At 36.2% G+C, this 21,379-nt stretch overlaps 1 protein-coding gene across 1 annotated transcript in view; it reads right to left on the reverse strand.

The window, feature by feature from the left end:
• Positions 1-232: 232 nt before the first annotated feature.
• RAP1GDS1 (Rap1 GTPase-GDP dissociation stimulator 1) overlaps positions 233-21,379 on the reverse strand; it is a 153,397-nt gene continuing 132,250 nt past the window's right edge. Inside the window, exons 15-17 of the mRNA XM_049789894.1 lie at positions 18,223-18,349; positions 15,076-15,204; positions 233-1,685 (exon numbers count right to left, since the gene is read on the reverse strand). Coding sequence (XP_049645851.1) covers positions 1,558-1,685; positions 15,076-15,204; positions 18,223-18,349 — 384 coding nt within the window. The 3' untranslated portion in view covers positions 233-1,557. The remainder of the gene's footprint in view (positions 1,686-15,075; positions 15,205-18,222; positions 18,350-21,379) is intronic.

Below are 21,379 nucleotides of genomic sequence, written 5' to 3' on the forward strand. Positions count from 1 at the left end.
GATAACCCTGGTTCCGAAGTTTTCTATATGTTTTTCAAAGGGTATAGATCCTACTACTCCCCTGCCCAAACTACAAACTAAATTTCACTAATATACCTGAAACAGCTCAGGAAGTCTACAAGTTTCATGTACAGTGATTGAAGTTCAATCAGAAATAATGAACACTGACAATGAGTTATCAGTATGGGGGAGCTAGAAATATAGGTAAAATATGCAAACAAAGCAAATGATGTTATTATTATTTGATATACTATTTTTATTTGTCATTAAACTTGGGCAGCTTAATTAGTGACCTATACAGATATCTTTGAAAACCTGTAATAAGTCTACTCTCCACCACAGAAAACAAGCATCATTCTTATAGTAAATAAAGCATAAAAGTCACAATAGTAGTACCATTCTTCATCATAAAGGAGAACATTAAAAAGGTTCTCTGTACTGTTTTCAATTGTCTTATAGTTGCTTGAGAGTCAAAGTCCAGCCTAGAAACACTCCATTGAGGTATGGCATGTCATGCTAAAATTTACCTTTTCACCCATATTTGTCAAATGTGGGAACAGGTAGGTGAATGGGTCAGAAGTATATTTTGGTTGATTTACAAACATTTTTTAGAACACCCTAGAGACCTTTTCGACACTATTTTGCCAAGGGAGGTCATCTCATCTTAAACCTTGGTGTTACTACTTTTTTGATCACCTTTAAAAATATTGCAGATCTCTATGAAAAATGGAGGTGATAGACTTAACAGTTATTAAAACAACCCATCTTATTATTCATGAAACCATGGCTCTTAAAATCAATTTCCTTCCATTTTTAAGATTTCTTTTATGTCCTAACAGGCAAAATATAAGATGAAATGAGTGGCATAGATTCTTCCAACCTTTAAAATGCACAATGAAAAAAGTACATGTTTTCAACATTAGCAAATAACAATTGTTAAATATGAAACAAAAAAATCTCAGGCCTTGCCAATAATTTAAATAGTTAAGAAAAAGAAATCATAGTGTAAAGGGTGAAAGCAGTGTATTTTATTTAACTCTAGATACCATGGGTTTGATATTAGTGTAGATAAGGTTAAATGTATAAGCAGCCATACAGCTTTGGGTCAATGTGCTTTTTCAAGCATCAAAAAAATTAAACTATTTTTACTATTCAATTCCATCTTAAAATACTAAAAAGATCCTCCTACATTCTTGTTTGCTTCTAATTTAACTGCACATTAATATGTAGTTTACCAAGTGTGAGAATAAATCATTATGTAGTACCAAGATTACATCATTATAGGACTACAACATGCACATTCTACTCAACAGAGCTCAGGCAAGAGAAATATAAGAGAACAGTTAGGTGTGAAAACTTGTTTCTGACAATCATGTCACAGTAACTATAGATTTATAAATCTTATTGAGCAGGTAGTAACAGCGATTCTTTAACTGCAGAGGAATATTACATGCATGCGCAAGTGATACAGTATGAATGAAGCAGAAGAGGCAGCTGGATGGAGATCACTGAGGAAATCAGAGAAGTGAGAGTGCCCGGTACCAGAGAAGGAGATTCTCAGCTTTCCACAGTAAGTCTCTGCTCTGTGAGAGAGGCCTGTTGGGCTACATTTTTGTTTTCATGACTGCGAAGTTTAGAAACAACATCTAGAAAGGCCAAATCCTGTACTTCCTTGTGTAGAGATTCTGAAAAACAAGAATGAGAAATCAAATATGCTGCTAATTGATTGTTTTAATTTAATTACTATCAAATTAATAAAAACATTTACTAAAAGAGAATGTCCATTCAGATAAAGCCAAGTTATGAAACTATGAAAACTATCTGGGAAAAGACCCACACAGTTGTAGTCTAAAAACACCTTCTTTAGAGATTATTTAATACAACATGTTACAAATCAAAAGAAATATACAAACATCTCAAATTGAAGAAGACATTAGGAAGTTCCTGGGCTTACTTGAGTTCACAGACACAATGATTCCAATTGCATGAGAAAAAAGAAGTGATGATTTATTGATCATGATGATAAGTGAAAGCTACTACTTGAAAGTATAGAAAATGGCTAAGGCATAGTCTCAATAAGAAGGCAATATTGAAAAGACCTGTCACTATTGAGAAAATATAAAGGCTTATAAAAACAAGTCACCACTGAATTCTTTCAAACATTTAAAGGAGACATTACCAATCCTTTATAGCTCTTCCAGAAAACACACACACACACACTCACACACACAAAGAATTACAGATAGATACAAAATCTTCAACAAAATACCAGCAAATAAAATCCAAAAATTAATCCAAAAAAGGTCATATACCATGACCAAATAGATTCATCCCATAGAAGCATTGTTTAACAAACAAAAGTCAACTTATGTACTATTGTCATTAAGGGAAAAATTAAAAATCAAATAATCATAGCAATAGAAGCAGAAAAAGTAATCTAGCACTCGTTCATAATAAAAACTCTGAACAAGATAGGAAATGAAGGGACTTTTCTCAACACAGTTAAAGCTATTTACCACAATTTTCTTGTCACTTCTAATTAATATAGTACCGAAAGTACTTGCCATAGCAATTGGGGAAAAAAATCTCAAGGGCATCCAAATAAGGGAAAAGTCAAGCTCACACAGTTTGTATATCATATAATTTATAAAGTCCTACAAAAAATTAAATTAATTTAATTTAATTAATTAAAGAATCTACAAAATAAAACAGATTTGTAAAGTGGCAGGCTACAAAACTAATATGCAAAAATCCATGTTTTTTTCTATATACAAGAACAACAGAGAAGAAATATTTAACATACAATCCCATTCACAATTGTACCTCATAAAACCAAGTACTTTGGAATAAACTACAGCGGTGAAAGTCCTGTACCAAAAAAAAAAAACCTACAGAAAAACTGATTAAATAAGTAAAAAAGATGCTCAAGTTTCAGGAGTGACCTCCTGAAGCTAAATCTATACAACCCAGCCTCTCAAGGCAACTCTAACCCTCTAACCACACTTCTCCCTTCTTCACAAGCCCAGGCCTAGAAAGTTGCTATTCCTGATGTCTCACTGCTCTCTGATCTCAGGTACATCAGGCGTGTGAGGAACTGGCCCTTCTAGAGCTAAATATGCATGTGCCAGCTTACCAAGGTGACCCTGTAAGCAGCACTGCTGACTTCCTCCCAAGGCCCAGGCACAGACAACCACCCTCTGATGTCTTTCTGCCCTCTGATACCAAAATTGCACAGCTCCAGTGCATCCATAGGAAGACATTACAATGTCTATCTTCTATGTCCAGGGTGGTGGGCCTTTGCACTTTTTACTCTCCAATAGTATTCAGCCTCAAAAATAGCCAAACAGATGAACTAGATGACAGTTTTATTTCTACCATACTCTAACAGTGCTGCTAATTAGAAAAATAACCTGAAAGGCAGATATTAGTAGCCATCTTTTGTAAATCAATTTAATATATCACTTTTCTTTTTTGAATATTATTTCTTTTATCCTTTTAATTTTATTACTTCTTTTTTACCCTTTTAATGTTTTTATGATTTTTTTTGTGACCAAAATGAATTATGACTCTTTCGCAATAATATTTAAGGTACACAGTGACAATGAATCAGGGTCATTACCACCACCAGTGTTGTCCTCCCTCCAACCCTGTTCCCAGCATGCATCCCATATCTTCCCTTTTGGCCCCTGTACTGCTAGTGTAACAGCTCTCCTCTGTGTATAGCTTACTGTAGATTGGGTATCGATTCTGTTATTGTTGACTTTGGGTTTGGTGGTTGATCATTTTTTATTTCCACTCAAATGTTCATATGACTTTGGTCCTGGTACCGTTCATTTTCCCTCCCTCAATTTATCACTTTCTTTTTTCTTTTTTCTTTTTGGTTTTTGGGTCACACCTGGCAGTGCTCACACTGTTTTCACACATATCCAAGTCTCTACATTCAAAGATCAGTGAGAAACAATGCATAAAGATTGAGGTAGAAAAAGACAAATCCCATAATCCCACATCTCCCCCTATAGAAAAAGTGCAAAATAATAAGAGGTAGCATAAGGTAATATACTTCCAAGGGAAAGGGAGCTACTAAGAGGAAGATGAATATTCTTTAAACTTTAAAAATGAGGGCCGAAGAAATAGCATGGAGGTAAGGTGATTGCCTTGCCTTGGGATTTGTAATGGAGAGTACTTCAGTGCATTTACAAAAGATTTCTATTTATCAGAAAAATCTAAGAATTCTTAATGACTTTCAAAAACTTAGGCGATAAAAATTGGGTCTGTTCATCTCTGGAGATCCCAAATACAACACTTAGTTACTTGTTAGGTATTTTGGAAGGTGATCCGTACATAAAGTTCCAGGGGTTAAACTCAAAAGGTGGAATGAATTGAAATATATTATGGCTGGCTTAGAGAATCCTATCTTACCAGGTTTATATCTGGAGGGAAAGTATGACTTTTCATTTTTGCAACCCCTTTCTCCTATGGGTGCTCTTGCTCAGATGTTGGGGCCTCTAGAATAGATTTATTTGCATAACACACAGCCTCGCACATCTGTTGCCCTATTTGGAGTTTGTAACTGTTCCTATAATCAAGGCTAGACTCAGAACAGTTTCTTTGTTAGGTTTTGATCCAGATATAATTGTGTTGCCTATTCCTAAAAAGGAAATAGAATGTATAACACCTCGAGTGAGCCCCTTCAATGAATCTTATCTGATTTTTCAGAAAAATTTCTCCCAGTATCCCACTGGAAAAGTCTGGGACTTCTTTAAAAGGACTAACTTTGTGATATCATCAATTATTAGCTCCTTTTCTATACCTGACACCCATGTTTTACATTTGATGGGTCAGCATCAGAAAAGTTTCCAAACCATCTACGAAATTTTTAGTGGCTTATATTCTTTTGTATAACTCAAAGGGATTTTTGGCAACAGATACCACTGTTTAAACTAGTTAATTGAATGCTTTTTAGGGATGTCTATGTTTTAAGATTTTTATCAACAGGAAAACAGCAGCTAGATGGGTTAGAAAATAGAGAATCTCATTACAGTCTCATAAAAATGTCTTAATGTAATAATTCCTGTTTTCATAATAAGCATCTTTTTTTTGTTTTTCGGGCCACACCCATTTGATGCTCAGGGGTTACTCCTGGCTAAGTGCTCAGAAAATGCCCCTGGCTTGGGGGGACCATATGGGACGCTGGGGGATCAAACCGCGGTCGCGATCTTTCCTTGGCTAGCGCTTACTCTAGCGCCACCTCGCTGGCCCCAAAAAGCTTTAATGCTTCTGTGATAGTGATCATGGAGAGATAATTTTATTTTAGACTCCCGATGCATGCTCAGTATAATGCCTTAACCACTACCTAAAATTAATCTTTTTTCATTTGATTATATCTACTTGTAGGATTTCATAGTTTTTCCACAGTGACCCTTTGATGAGATGTTTAAAATACCCTGGACGCATACTACAGTGCTCAGTCATTGAGTATGTTATTTACAATTTATTTTTTATTTTTGCTAGGTTATTTTTATTATATCAAGAGACTTTGTTTACAATGCTCATTTAGAAAGGAACCTGGTTATTCGAAGCAGATGATACCATACTTTCAGGTGAAGACTCCAATAGTGCTTATTAACCATTTTACTTGTATTTTAAACTTCAAAATTATGATTGCTTTGTAAATGTTTTGTACTCAATCTAAACCTTGAAGCTTTTATTTTCAGCAAAGTTTCACTCCATCTACATCGACTACAACTAGAAGCTGCAAGTTTTTTCTCCATTCATGCTGGCTCTATAAAAGTGCTTGACCTGTTTCACCTGGACCAATTTTTCAGGGTAAGCTTTAATCCCCTTGTCCATTTGTTTGTATGTCAAGTGTGAGCATGGTGGCCACCTCTGTGTTTGTTTAATTCTAATAGTGCTGAGAAATTTCCCTCAGTTTTGTTTGGTTTTGTTTGTAATGTCTGTTTATGTGGTATCTCTACCTTTCATTCTATTTAATTCCCCCTCATTAACTTTTCACCTTCAGCTACTTAACTTCTTTTTAACCATTTTATAATTGGCTGTTGGTGGAGCTCCGCACCTCCATCCTGACTCCTGTTTCCATCATGGGAAGATGACATCACCACTTCAAACTGCCTACTGATTGTAGAGGGGGATGGAAGGACATCATCACTGGTATGTGAAATGTTCATGGTCCTCTTCAGTGGCTTGTCCTGCAAGGTATCATTACTCTAGTTGTAGATATTATTGGTGTCACTAGAGTCATTGGGGCCATGAGTCATTCTCCATAGTGACATTGATATTGCTGAAATGCCTTTTATTTTTAACCACTTCTCTTCACCATGAGACTGTTCATGACTGGTGGCAGCATGGGAGAGAACTCCTTAGCTTTAAAACATCTCTAGAACTGTGACTACTGCCAACCAGTTTCTCAGGCTCCACATGACTATTACTGACTGAAATTATGACCCAGAATTTATTTTCTCTTCAATCACTATTTTAACACTTAGAAGGGATATGTATGATATGCATGTTTTCTTCATATTTAGAAGGGATAAGTATGTTTAATTTGTATTTTAAGTGTAATTATTAACATGTATATTTTATTGTTAATTTTACTTAGTAATTATAGCTTTCTTTTTTATGTAGATTAGCTAGTACGAATTGTTTAGAATTTTGTTCTGTTTTGTTTTTGGGGTCACACCCAGCAGCACTCAGGGGTTACTGCTGGCTCTATGCTCAGAAATCACTCCTGGCAGGCTCGGGGGACCATATGAGATGCCGGGATTCGAACCACCGTCCTTTTTTTTGCATGTAAGGCAAACACCCTACTTCCATGCTATCTCTCTGGCCCAAATTGTTTTGAATTTAGTTTAGATAGTACCTTTAAAATTGTTATGTTACTTATATAATATATTTAGGTCATTAGAATTGTTTGGTGTTTTTATTACATTTCCCCTTATATCCCAATAGTGTTTTGTGGCACAGTTCTTTTTGCATGGTGCATTAAAATTAAAAAATATTAAATTTTAAGAAGTTACTATCCATTAAGGATGAGAACTCAGTATTTTTGGTTAAAGGAGGTCCTCCACTATAAACAGTTGCCATAGTGACTTGATTTAGGCTTTGATCATTCTCAGCTTCGAGAAAGTTATGGAGGGAGAGCCTTCCTCCATCAGGACACTACAGAAGATGAGATGTTTGAAGCCATTATCTGGCTTTATAGACTTGACCTTCACAGGACATTTCTATGAGATAAGGAAACCATGAAGGCAGAGTGGCCTGGAAACTTGGAGGGCATCTAGAATAAACTGCCTCATGGCAAAGGAGTGAAAGGTAACCAAGAGATGCCTCAAAACGTCATAACTTTGTTAAGTGCTTCATCTACATCTTGAAGGACAATGACTTGACTATGAAGAAGGGGCACCTGGTGGAGAACCCTTTTATATACACTTAAAAAAGGCCTTGGAGTTAGAAAAAATTAAGTTGCTGGAAGCCTACAGTTGATCTTATGGCAGGAGCTTTATGGTTTGGGACATCGTATGGTGTTAGGCCAAAATTTTTTTGCTTCCTATTTTTCAGCTTTTGCTGCACCTATACAAAAAACTGTGCTATCATTTTTAATTTTTTGTTTGTTTTTTGGGGTCACACCCAGCAGCACTCAGGGGTTACTCCTGGCTCTACACTCAGAAATCATTCCTGGCAGGCTCAGGGGACCATATGGGATGCAGGGATTTGAACCACCATCCTCCTGCATGCAAGGCAATCACCTTACCTCCATGCTATTTCTTCGGCCCTCATTTTTAATGTTTAAAGAATATTCATCTTCCCCTTAGTAGCTCCCTTTTCCTTGGAAGTATATTACCTTATACTACCTCTTTTTTTTTTGCACTTTTTCTATAGGGGGAGATGTGGGATTATGGGATTTGTCTGTTTCTACCTCAATCTTTATGCATTGTTTCTCACTGATCTTTGAATGTAGAGACTTGGATATGTGTGAAAACTGATGTTCCACCTTCCAGGTGTGATGCTTTCCTGGTAGGAAGGAATAATAGCTCTTTCCCTTTCGTTTTCCGGAGTTACAGGAAGCAGCTTGAATTGTCAGCCAGATCTCCTGTGTTGCAGGATTAGAACCTGAGGGATTAATTCAATAGACACCTGCTACCACTCAAGGGGGAAGGCATTATGGGAACTGAGGATATTAGTGGCAGGAAATGTTCACTGGAGGGTGTTGTGCATTGTATACTGAAATTCACACACTACAACATTGTAACTATCTCATGGTGAGTCTGTTAAATAACTTATTATAAAGTAATGAATATTAACCCTCACTAGAATTTGGCCAAGGGGTATTAAGAGGGGCATGTAGGTCAATGGGATGTGACACAGGGATATTGAGAGTGATTTAACTGTATACCAAGAAAACAAATATCACCATTTCAAATATCACCATCAGTAAAAAAGACATTGCCTTAACTATAAATTAAAAAATTAGACCTGGTGAGCTGGAGCGATAGCACAGTGGTACAATGTTTGCCTTGCACACAGATGATCCAGGACAGAACTAAGGTTCACTTCCTGGCATCCCGTATGGTCTCCGAGCCTGCCAGGAGTGATCTGAGTGCAGAGCCAGGAGTAACAACCCCTTAGGGCCACCAGGTGTGGCCCAAAAACAACTATAACAAAATTAGATCTGCTTTGAAGTTCATTTTGCTGATACATAGTTATATCATTTTCCTTTGCTTCAATTTCCTAGAATCTCTTTATGTGCCTTTACATTCTATATGTGTGTGTATTTAAACCACACATATCTACATAAATACATCATTCTCATTTCAAAACATTTAAAAAGCTCTAATAAATAAAACAGTATGATACTGAAATAAAGACATATATATGAACTAACAATAAAAGGAGCAAATAGAATGAATGGTAAATCATTATTGACAAGATTGTCAAGATGACTCAATGAAGGAAGGAGAGTTATTTTAAACAATCAGTACATTATAGGTAAAAGGATAAACTTAGACCATACTGTCATCCTACAAAAATAAATTCAGCTAGAGAACACGTCTTCAGATTTGAAATTATACACTCTTTCACTAATAAAGTACTGACTCAAACTATCTTTATGAGAAGAACTAGAGGGCTACTTACAAGACAAGATGATTCCTACAAACACAGAATACTATACATCTAAAAAAAAAGGCACAAAATTTCATGGCAATGACTTGAATGTCAATGGACTAAATGTACAAATTAAGAAACATAGAGTGGCAGGATGGATTAGAAAATCAAACTCAACGTTCAGCTACCTGCAAGAACCATATTTGAGCAGTCAAAGCAAACACAGACTAGAGGTCAAAGGTTGGAAAACAATTTTACAACCAAATAACTCCTTCAAAAAGGGCAATGTGGCCATATTAGTAGTACACTCATATACATAGATGACTTGAAGACATAAATAGCAATAAAATAGTATTGAAAAATCTAACACTACTTTGTCACTTCTCAATGTATAAATTATACTAAAGGTCATAAGGGAATACCTTCTTTGAAGGAAGAAATGGAAGTTTATTCCCCAAAATCCACCTACACATTCTTCTATAGTACACGTGGGATATTCTCTGGAATAGCTTACATGCTGAGACAAAAAAAAAAAAATACATCCAAAGCATAAAGAAAATAAAAGTCATTTCAACTTTTTAGATCAGTATGTACTGAGAACAAAAGTGAATCACAGACAGAGGTAAATATTGGAAACACCTGAAAACTAAAAAGCTCATGACTAAACAACTGGTGGGTCAGAAAAGAAATCAAAGAGAAAATAAAAAAATTCATCAAAACAAATAAGAAGATTCAGAGTACCAGAATTTTGGGGACAAAGAAAAGCAGTGCTAAGAAACAAGTTGTTATCTCTGTAAGCATTCCTAGAAAAGAAAAAAAGACCCACATAAAAAACTTGTCCGCACCTCTTAAGAAATAATAAATGGGGGCCGGGCGGTGGCGCTGGAGGTAAGGTGCCTGCCTTACCTGCGCTAGCCTAGGAGACGGACCGCGGTTCGATCCCCCAGCGTCCCATATGGTCCCCCAAGCCAGGAGCGACTTCTGAGCGCATAGCCAGGAGTAACCCCTGAGCGTCACCGGGTGTGGCCCAAAAACCAAAAAAAAAAAAAAAGAAATAATAAATGACAAAAGGACCACAAAGCAGGCAGGAGGAAGGAAAGAATAAAACTGAGAGCAGGAATGAATGAAGTATAATCCCCAAAGAGCAATGAAAAGGATCAATGAATCCAAGAGTTGTTTCTTGGAAAAAATGAAACAAGATTTATACACAACTAGTAAGACTCACAATGAAGAGAGAACCCTAATAAACTGAATCAGAAAACAAACTCAAAAGATTACCGGGATTACTTTGAGAACCTTTATGCCACAGAGAGAAAAGTTAGAAAAAAAAAACAGATAAATTCTTGTTTCCTAGAACCTCCCAATGTTGAACCAAAATGATTTAGAATTCCTGGACAAAAGACCAATCACTATTGAGGAAATTGAAATGGTAATCAAAAGGCTTCCTCAAAACCAAGGCCAAGACCACATAAAATCATTAATGAATTCTTTTGGAATTTGAAGAGGACCTATTGCCAATTCTTTACAAGAAACACAAATACTCACAGTTTCCTTGAAGCTAACATAATCCCTGATACCAAAAGCAAAGACACCACACACAAAAAGAGAATTGCACGCCTATATTCTTGGATGAACACAAATGAATAGTAGTAAACAAAATTCAACAGTGCACCAAAAGGATCATAATCCATAATCAAGTTGGATTCATCCTAGGGGTGCAAGAATGGATTACATATGTAAATAAACCTAATAACCAAGAAATACACCATACTACACAGAAGAAAATAAAAATAATATTATGTATTATAGATAATATAGATATATGCAGAGAAAGCATCCCAATTCATTGTAAACAGTCTCAACAAAATGGGATTAAAGGGAACTTACCTCAATAAAGTCTAAGACATTTACCAAAAGCTAAAGCAAATAATTTACTCAATGAGGGAAAAAACTAAAAGCTTTCCTTCTAAGATCAGACACAAGATAAAGTTATCCAATTTCATCACTTCTATCCAATACAGTAATGGAAATATTTGCCTTCACAATTAGGCAAGAAAAATATATCAAGAGTATGCAGGTATAAAGGGAAGAAATCAAACTTTCACTATCTACAGATGATATGATACTAACCTTAGAAAATCCTAAAGACTACAAAAAAGCTTCTAGAAACAATAGATATTGACAGGAATATGACAGGCTAAAAATTTAACATGAAAATGTTCAATAATTTCCTATAAAAGTAATGAAAGAGAAGATATAAGTTAAAAATCCCATTCCTTTTTGATTAGGCACATTAAAATGGGAAATCTTATGTGTGAAAACAAGTTCTTATCTGAAAGGGATAGGAACACATGGATTCTATATTGCAGTGGGGCCTTATACCCTGACCACTCATCATAGTGATTAGGCTTAGGCTTCAGAAGATAAGACACTGGCCTTCACCACTGAACCTTGGATCCCATCTATGGAACCAACATGGTTTTCTACATCAGCACCAAGAATCAGTTTCCTACCAGGGATGGCCCTATTGCTGCCCTGGCATCAAATTGCTCCAGAGTGGACTCATATGACATCCTGACAACCTGGTAACATCAACAACCTGCTTTCGGGGTTGGGTTCTCAGCATTGCCACCTAAAGGTGAGATAAAATCAGAAGATGCTCTGTTTCACCCTGAATTTGACATGGGAACTGTACAAAAACCAAGATCTCTAAGTACAGATATCACAACCATGATAGTGAAGAACTTTTACTGGGACCATAGAAGGAACTTTAAGGTTAGTCAACTTAGTATGCCTGGAGCCTGTATTAGGTTTAATGCCAGGATGCTTCATGAGTAAGGTATCTCTGTTCTTAGGCCAATGGTTTTTCTGTTCTAATTCCCCATATTTTGCTGTGCCTATGCAAAAAACAAACAAAACAAACAAACAAAAAAACCCTTGTCACACACACACACCTTTTTTGAAATTGGATTTTTTTTTATCTCTTATCTTTTATATTGGGGCTCCCACCTTTTTCACAGAAACTTGGGACACGTATGACTTTATTATAAAGTATGAAGAAAGGATCAAAGAAAGGCTGGGGGCCAGAGCCAAATGGTCTCAGATGCATTTGTGGGAAAATAAACAAGGACAAAACTAAATATCCAAACCAAAGTCCATGATAAAAGAATCAAGAGACCTAAACCTTAACAATATAAACTTAAATGGGCCTGTTATATTGGCAAGCCCCCCGGGGGGCAAAGGGTGGTGATATAGGATGCACTCTGGGGCCATAGTGGAGAGAGGTTGACACTGGTGGTGGGAAGGGCTCTGACACATTGTATATCTCAAATTCAACTATGAAAGATTCTGTGATAACAACTGTTTCGAAAAAAATAAACATTTTAAAATAATAATAAGAAAAAGAATATGTACCAGAAAAAAAACTTATCCTAAAATTTTCTGTGTATAAGTGTCATGTCCCCAGGGTTATATATTCTTGGACGTGAACCAAGTTTAGTCCCAAAGAATAAAGCTCACTCACTGACTTTGCTTTGGACACTTCTTAAGGCTAATGTTCTGTGTCTTGAAATGCTATCTTGGAGATTCTATTCAAACATTTGCATTTGTAACACATCATTTTTCTGTTCCAGTACAGCAAAAGGAACCTGCTTTTGCAAAAATACTTATCTCCTGAATAAACTAACACGCAACAACTGCTGGTTGATAAATATCATTCTGGGCCCGGAGAGATAGCATGGGTGTAGGGCGTTTGCCTTGCATGCAGAAGGACGGTAGTTTGAATCCCGGCATCCCATATGGCAGAGGTCTCAAACTCAATTTACCTGGGGGCCGCAGGAGACAAAGTTGGGGTGAGACAGGGCCGCATAAGGGATTTCACTTACCGAATATTCGCAATTAAAAATATCATTAGTAAGAAAAAGAATCGCAAAAAATCGCATTAAGCATTTGCATACCCCGAATGGAATTGCTCAGGGTATGCGAATATTTAATGTGATCTTTTACTTACTAATGCGATTATTCAGTAAGCGAAAACCACGAATACTGTGATATTTGAAGGCCAGCTGCGGGCCACAAAATGTTGTACGGAGGGCCGCAAATGGCCCGCGGGCCGCGAGTTTGCAACCCCTGCCAAATGGCACCCCGAGCATGTGAGGAGTGATTTCTGAGCATAGAGCCAGGAGTAACTCCTGAGCACTGCCGAGTGTGACCCAAAAAACAGAAACAAACAAAAAAATCACTCTGATCTGAAAAAAATTTTTAAATAAAATAAAAAATTTTATTCATTAATTGTGCCTCAGAAAATCAAGTACATTGGTAGAAACTTCAAACTCTAGTACTTAGTGGTAAAAATTAAAATGTCATAGCACTGAATAACAACAAATTCTCAGATCAGTGGAATAAAATATCCTGAGACAGATAACAAGGTATATTAGTAAATATTAAATAAAGGAACAAAATATAAAATAAAGAAATCCTCTTCAACAAGTGGTGCAGGAAAAATTGGTTAGCTGGGGTTGGCGAGGTGGCGCTACAGGTAAGGTGTCTGCCTTGCAAGCCCTAGCCAAGGAAAGATCACGACTGCAGTTCGATCCCCGAAGTCTCATATGGTCCCCCCAAGCTTGGGGCAATTTCTGAGCCAGGAGTAACCCCTGAGCATCAAATGGGTGTGGCACGAAAAACCAAAAAAAAAAAAAAAAAAAAAAAAAGTTTAGCAATATATACAAGAATTTGAACTTAAACCTATAACACCATGCATAAAAGTCAAATAAAAATGGATTAAAGGCCTTGATATCATATCTAAAACCACAACAATCCTGACAGAGGAAAATACGTAGGAATAAGTTTCAATGACATTGAAGTTAAAGACATCTTCAAAAATCAAGTACCAGCACTATTGATCAAGCAAATGGAAACAAAAATACATAAGTGAAATGACCTAAGGAGTAAGATACAAAGGATCCAGTGTATTTTTTTTTAAAAAAGGAGAATAAAAGACTGAGAACTGTTTCCATTTTTTACAGGGGTCAGAACAGGACAAACATAAGAAAAAAAAGGAAAATTTCAGATTTAAGACATAAGAAAGAAAAGGAAAATTTCAGATTTAAGACAGCATCAATCATAATACTAAAAGCAATGTTCCTAATGATATACACCAAAATGCTCTCTGTACATCAAATATAGAAATACATTAGACATAAACTAAGAATGAATAAAGCTCATGAGAGAATGGTATTCAAAAGAAGCACAAATATTAATAATTTAGAGGTCAGTAGGTCAATGATAAAAGGTCAATATACTAGGATAATAGCAATCCTAAATGTGCAATAAAGCAGCAAGTATGTGGAATAACTGATAGAAGTGATATAAAAAAACAATTTCAGAATTATACTGAAGATTTTAAGCCATTTTCTCAACAAATGTTCATAGAACATACTCAAAAAATATGCCAGTCTTCTTATAACATACAAAATTAGAGCTATTTTTAGTGTGATATTAGATATAGGGTAAATAAAACATTAATTTTAATTAATTAAAATTTTACCTGTATTTATATTTTTATCAATAACAGTAAGATACTTTGGGGAAAATTTCAATGTAAAATATATTCCAGGGGCCAGAGAGATAGCATGGAGGTAAAGCGTTTGCCTTTCATGCAGAAGGACGGTGGTTCCAATCCCAGCATCCCATATGGTCCCCTGTGCCTGCCCGGCATCCCATATAGTCCCCTGTGCCTGCCAGGGCCGATTTCTGAGCCTAGAGCCAGGAGTAACCCCTGAGCACTGCCGGGTATGACCCAAAACACCCCCCCCCCAAATTTTTTTTCCATAAACCAATTTCTAATACTATTTAAACGTAAACTATTTAAACTAAAAGTGACTAGATGTATTTCATACCTAGCATTTATTGTTGACCATACTGAGAATAATAATATGTGATAGAAGAAATTCTTACCAGATCCCATGAGAGCACAGATTAGGACCATGGAATTATATTTTATTTCAGGAGCACTTCCATCATCTGCTAGCAACTTATGTAAAATCTGTACGAGTTTTGTACTTTCTAGGTCTTTCTCGGCTGTGCCTACAATGTGAAACAATAAAAAATGTATTATGTTCACCATGTCAATACTGTAGAATTTGGCTAAATACTACTTTCTTTTCTAGAAACTGATGTGAAACCTTCCAAAAGGTTTCATAAATGTCTTAAACATGAAATATTAAATTCTTATAAACCCTTGTGATAAAAGAGTACATGAGCTAAATTTCAGCTGTTAGGATTAAAATAATACATATCTTCTAATAAGAAAATAAAGACCTGTATATAAAATATTAGCAAGTATACAAAATAATTATTAAAATAAAAAATGGCATATTAGATGAATTACCATCTTTAAAATTATCATGGCCAATCTTGTTTCATGTTTCTCAGGTCACCTGTCACTATCACCCCATAAAATATTTTAGATCAAACTCATATAGTAAATTCATATAACATGATTTTTTAATACTTCAGTATGTATCTTTAGGAAATAATAATTCAATGAGATTTTTTTTAGGAACTTTATATTGGAACTCGTGGTTAGTAGTGGGCTTAGTATAGTAATACTAGACTATACTACTAAAGCACGAACACACTACAGTAAATCAATATTCCCCTAATATGATATATATACATAAAAGATAACCTAATATTAAAAATTTATATATTAAGACATGTCTTATAGGGGATACACAACAGCATGGTTCCATTCAAACAGCATGTGCAAATAAACTCTTAAAAAGGCACAATATCGGGCCCAGAGAGATAGCACAGCGGTGTTTGCCTTGCAAGCAGCCGATCCAGGACCAAAGGTGGTTGGTTCAAATCCCGGTGTCCCATATGGTCCCCTGTGCCTGCCAGGAGCTATTTCTGAGCAGACAGCCAGGAGTAACCCCTGTGCACCGCCGGGTGTGACCCAAAAACCAAAACAAAAACAAACAAACAAAAAAAAGGCACAATATCAATTCTGTGGATGAAAACAGCTTTTTCCACAAATCATGATGGGGTATCAGACAAATAGGCCAAGAAAGGAGTTCTATCTTCTTGGAAATTTATCCAGAGAACTAATATTAATTTATACTTACATAAAAATCAAAATATACAAGGTATTTAGTTTCAAAAGTTAGAAACAGAAATATAACTTTGACAGGTGAATAATTAATAATTTGTACTACTCAAGTGTCATGAAACAAACTAAGGATTAAACAACTCTTTTGGTAATTATACTGAGCATAAGAAACAAACTCCAAAAGATTACAAACTTTGTTTCTATTTATAGAACATTACTGAAATGAAAATTGACCGTTAAAAACAGGTTAGTAGCTCTCAGAAATTAGTAGCAGAGTGAAATTAAAGTTGTAGTTATCAACAGGGTTCTTGGTAACAGGAAATGTTCAGTACCTCAAGAGTAGTAATTAAAATACTAAAAAGCAAATAGAAAATTAAACAAACTTTACAAGTGATAAAACTATATTTAATTTTAAAGATATAAATGAAGACATGGAAAACTAGGGAAATTATACAGTTGACTAAGACAGTCAATTTGTATCTAGACAAAGAGGACAAGGAATCTCTATTATTTTTTTTAAATATTCAAGTGAATATACAATTATCTCAAAAAAGTCCCTTTAAAAAGCTGCTTTAAAAATAATAAAAGAGGGGCGGGAGCTGTGGCGCAAATGACAGGGCATTTTCCTTGCATGTGCTGACCTAGGACGGACCAGGGTTCAATCCTCAGCATCTCCCAAGCCAGTAGTGATTTCTGAGCACATAGCAAGGAAAACCCTTGAGCATCACCAGGTGTAGCCCCAAAACAAAACAAAACAAAAAACTTTAAAAATTAAAAAATAACAGGCTGGGGCCAGAAAGAGAGCATGGAGGTAAGGCGTTTGCCTTTCATGCAGAGGGACGGTGGTTCCAATCCTGGCATCCCATATGGCCCCCAGAGCCTGCCAGGGGCGATTTCTGAGCATAGAGTCAGGAGTAACCCCTGAGCGCTGCTGGGTGTAACCCAAAAACCTAAAAAACAAACAAACAAACAAAATAGAAGTCTGCTTTAATTATATACAAAGAATTTTTAATGAGAATTCCTTAATATCAAATAGATGGCAAAGGTTCAAGATTGGAGAAAGTATATATTTTATTAAAAGGCAGCATGGATTTAACTTTGTATTTTAAATCCAAAGAAATCTGAAGATGCAGGATAACAATATACACAATGTGTCCTATCATAGCTCTGTGGCAAAGTAACTAGATCAAAGTGATTCACCTGTTAGAAAGTTAATAAAACTTGTTTGGAAGATGCTAGTTACGAAGATATTTAAACCAGATCAAACTAAAGCAGTGACGTTAAGGCTATTCTGAAACCGCTTTATCATTTTAAAGTGATTTAAAATTAGATACAGAAGCAGTTTAGTGTACAAGGCTTGATCCCTGACCCTGGATCATAACTTCTCTTAAAAGTTATTTGAATTTCTATACTGACTCAGAATATACTCAAACCATGTTGGAAATCACAAACAAGGCCAGGATCAAAGTCACCAACATTTGGACTACTTACGGTGTAGCAAACTCTAAATTGCTATTGCTTTCCAAAGTGTTTCATTTCTCCATTAAATCTGTTGAAATGTATTCCCAAAATGCCCATAACTTGAGATAATATTTGAGTCATATCGACATCAAAGCATTGCTCTAAAAATGTTACTGAAAGAATCATTAAGATGGAGGGGCCGGAGTGGTGACACAGGGTGTAAGGCATCTGTCTTTCACACTAGTCTAGGACGGGCCGCAGTTCCATCCCCTGGCATCCCATTGGCCCCCCCAAGCCAAGGGCTATTTCTGAGTGCATAGCCAGGAGTAACCCCTGAGCTTCACCGGGTGTGGCCCAAAAAACAAACAAATAAAAAAGGATAGTGATGGCAACACTATGTGATTTTCCCCATAGTCAGATATAGGTATAGACATATACTTGCTTCAAATATGATTCTACTTCACTTGTGCTACTTCCTTTAAGACACATAAAAACAGAAAGACAAAAAAGCTTGTCACTGGGGTACTTACCCAATTCTAAAGCGGCTATTAGTGCCAAAGCAACAAGGGCTTCATTCTGCATTATGACATGTTCACTAGTTGCCATGGTCACCAGATGCTTAATACCACAGCTCTGTACAATGGTTTTAATTACATCCTAAAATAAATAAACATAACAAAATTATGAACTGTATTGTAAAAAATCTGAATCATTGCTATGTTGCATAAGTTTTCGGAGTGTCTTGTATGAATCATTATATTAAAAATCATAATTCTTTTATTCAGATGAAAAGATAAAATATTTTTGTTTTAAATATATTCATCAAATGAACATTTTAGGTCAAGGAAAAGAGGCCCAGAAGCTACTAATGTCAAAGAAATATAAAGTGTCATTGCTCCCTATGTTTCGTGATTATAGGGTATGAAAGACAGAATAATAAAATTTTATCACGGCACACTAAGCCGTTCTCTAGATTCTTCACATTAAGTTTTTCTGCTTTTAACACCTTGGCTGGGTCTTATAAATATGACAAGTGGATTAGAGACAAAGGATTCTGAGTAGAATTTAAGTCAATATTCTCTGTAACATTCTTCTATCATGGTATCTACAATTCTGTTCCCTCTAAAACTGATAGGACAATGGGCTGGAGAAATAAAGCCCAGCAGCAGAAATAAGTAAACTAAATCTCCCTTTTCCTCAGTGACTTCTTCTATAAGGCTGGGATATAATTTAATATCACATACCCAAAACACATAATATACAGATAGTTTAAAAAATAAAGATCAGGGGTCAGAGTGATAGCACAGCAGTAGGGCGTTTGCCTTGCACTCGGCCAATCCAGAAGGCCCTGGTTCAATCTCCTTAGCATGAGCGATTTCTGATTGCATAGCCAGAAGTAACCCCAGAGTATCACCGGGTGTGACCCAAAAGTCCAAAATTTTTTTTAAAAAATCACATTTCCATTTTTATCTTCTGAGGTTTAGAACTCTTGGTTAAATACTAGATTAAATTATGGCTTAAATACGGGGTAGCCAGTCCTTTGAGTCAATTCTCTGACCACTAATCCAGGATCTTAAAATCTCTTAAACCATTTCCTTTCTAGTAAATGAACTGAAAGATACATACAATATAATATATATTTGATTAATCCTCTACAACCAAATCTCTGAAAAAATCTAAAATTCTAGGAAATATTTTATTTTTAACAAGTTCAAAACTCTTATTTCATCATACTATTTGTCAAGTTTTCTTAGGAAAGGTAATTTTGTGTTACCTTTCTATACACACACACATATATATGTATGTATGTATATATATATGTATATTTAAGTCCTGATTTAGTGTAAGTATCCTCAAGCACAAACTTATTTATTCATATTCCTTAAAACTAGAATAATAAAAACAAAAGCTAATTTAGTGAAAAAGAACTTGGAAAGAGGTCATTAAATACAGTACAATCCATCTTAAATATAAATACCACATTTAGCAGATAAATCACTACCCTATCCCATATTGAGATCTCAGAGAAAAAGGTCAGAGACAGTCACAAAAAAAGGTGCTTCTGATTATGAAGTCCATTCTCACAACAATAAAATCCAAGGGGGGCCTCCTCAGATATATATATATATATATAGGTATATATATATATATATATATATATATATATCTGTATGCACACACACACACACACACACACACACACACAAAATCAAAGTACATTATCTATGCTAACTGTCCCAGGTACTTTTGGTCAATTTGGTATCAAATGTTGAAATCTAACTAGAGACTTAAAAACTATATAGCAATTTTAATTACAACTGATCAATTTGATTTGGCCTTGAATTTTATATAATTCATTCATAAATCACATGTTGCAATCTATAGAGTCTCCACTTACCATAATCAAACCACAGGAGAGAATTTTTGTACTTTTGGTATTAAGGCAAGATTTGCTGATTTTGAAATTTAGACTAGGACAGTATTTCAATGGGAGTTAAGAATTTCCAAGTGGCATAATTAAAATAATACACTATATAACCAAAATGATTAAACTACAGTGTACATTAGTACAAAATTAGGGAGGATTAGAATCTAACAATACTTGAGAATGACTGAAAGTAGTAAGATTTTTTAATGTATCTATTTTTATGTATCTTATTTTGGGGGTAGGCCACACCCAGAGATGCTCAGGAATTATTCCTAGTTCTGTGCTCAGAGTTTGTGGGGGGGGGGGGAAGCTGGGGATCGAACCAGGATGGCACTGTGCAAGGTAAAAGCCCTACTAGCTACGCTATAGCTCTGGCCTTAGGAGAAAGGAGAAACACATTAAGAAGGATACAATTTATAACAGAACCACTAGAGTATAAAAAAATGTATCCCTTATTCCAAGGACAACCTTTAAAAAGAATAGTGTTAAAAGTTAATAGATTCCGGGGCCGGGCGGTGGCGCTAAAGGTAAGGTGACTGCCTTACCTGCGCTAGCCTAGGACGGACAGCGGTTCGATCCCCCGGCATCCCATATGGTCCCCCAAGCCAGGAGCAACTTCTGAGCGCATAGCCAGGAGTAACCCCTGAGCGTCACCGGGTGTGGCCCAAAAACCAAAAAAAAAAAAAAAAAAAAAAAAGTTAATAGATTCCAGAGCATAAAAACCGGCTAACCTTTGCAAAAGCTGGCTCCCTGTGTGTGACACCAGGCGGGGAAAATCCGCGAAAGTACACCGGCCCAGTGGGGCTCAGCTGTGAAAGACTGTGAGTGTGACCTGTCTATGTCTGTCTACTGTCCTCTTGTGTGAAACTCTTGCGAGTGGGACAAAAAGAGCCTCCAGAAACCTCGCTCGCCCAGACGCCATTTTCAGGGAGGGACTTCAGAGCATAAAAACCGGCTAACCTTTGCAAAAGCTGGCTCCCTGTGTGTGACACCAGGCGGGGAAAATCCGCGAAAGTACACCGGCCCAGTGGGGCTCAGCTGTGAAAGACTGTGAGTGTGACCTGTCTATGTCTGTCTACTGTCCTCTTGTGTGAAACTCTTGCGAGTGGGGCAAAAAGAGGCTCAGAGGAGCACGGCCGCTCCGCTTCGCTACACGGCCGTGCACACTTTCTAAGGAAAGAACTCCATTGCAACAAGAAGGAAAAAGCACACTAAGAACGGCGCTATATCACAGAAGCAAACATTTCTCTCTGGACTGT

This window comes from Suncus etruscus, chromosome 16, assembly GCF_024139225.1.
Source record: "Suncus etruscus isolate mSunEtr1 chromosome 16, mSunEtr1.pri.cur, whole genome shotgun sequence".
In the NCBI taxonomy this organism is placed as follows: domain Eukaryota; kingdom Metazoa; phylum Chordata; class Mammalia; order Eulipotyphla; family Soricidae; genus Suncus; species Suncus etruscus.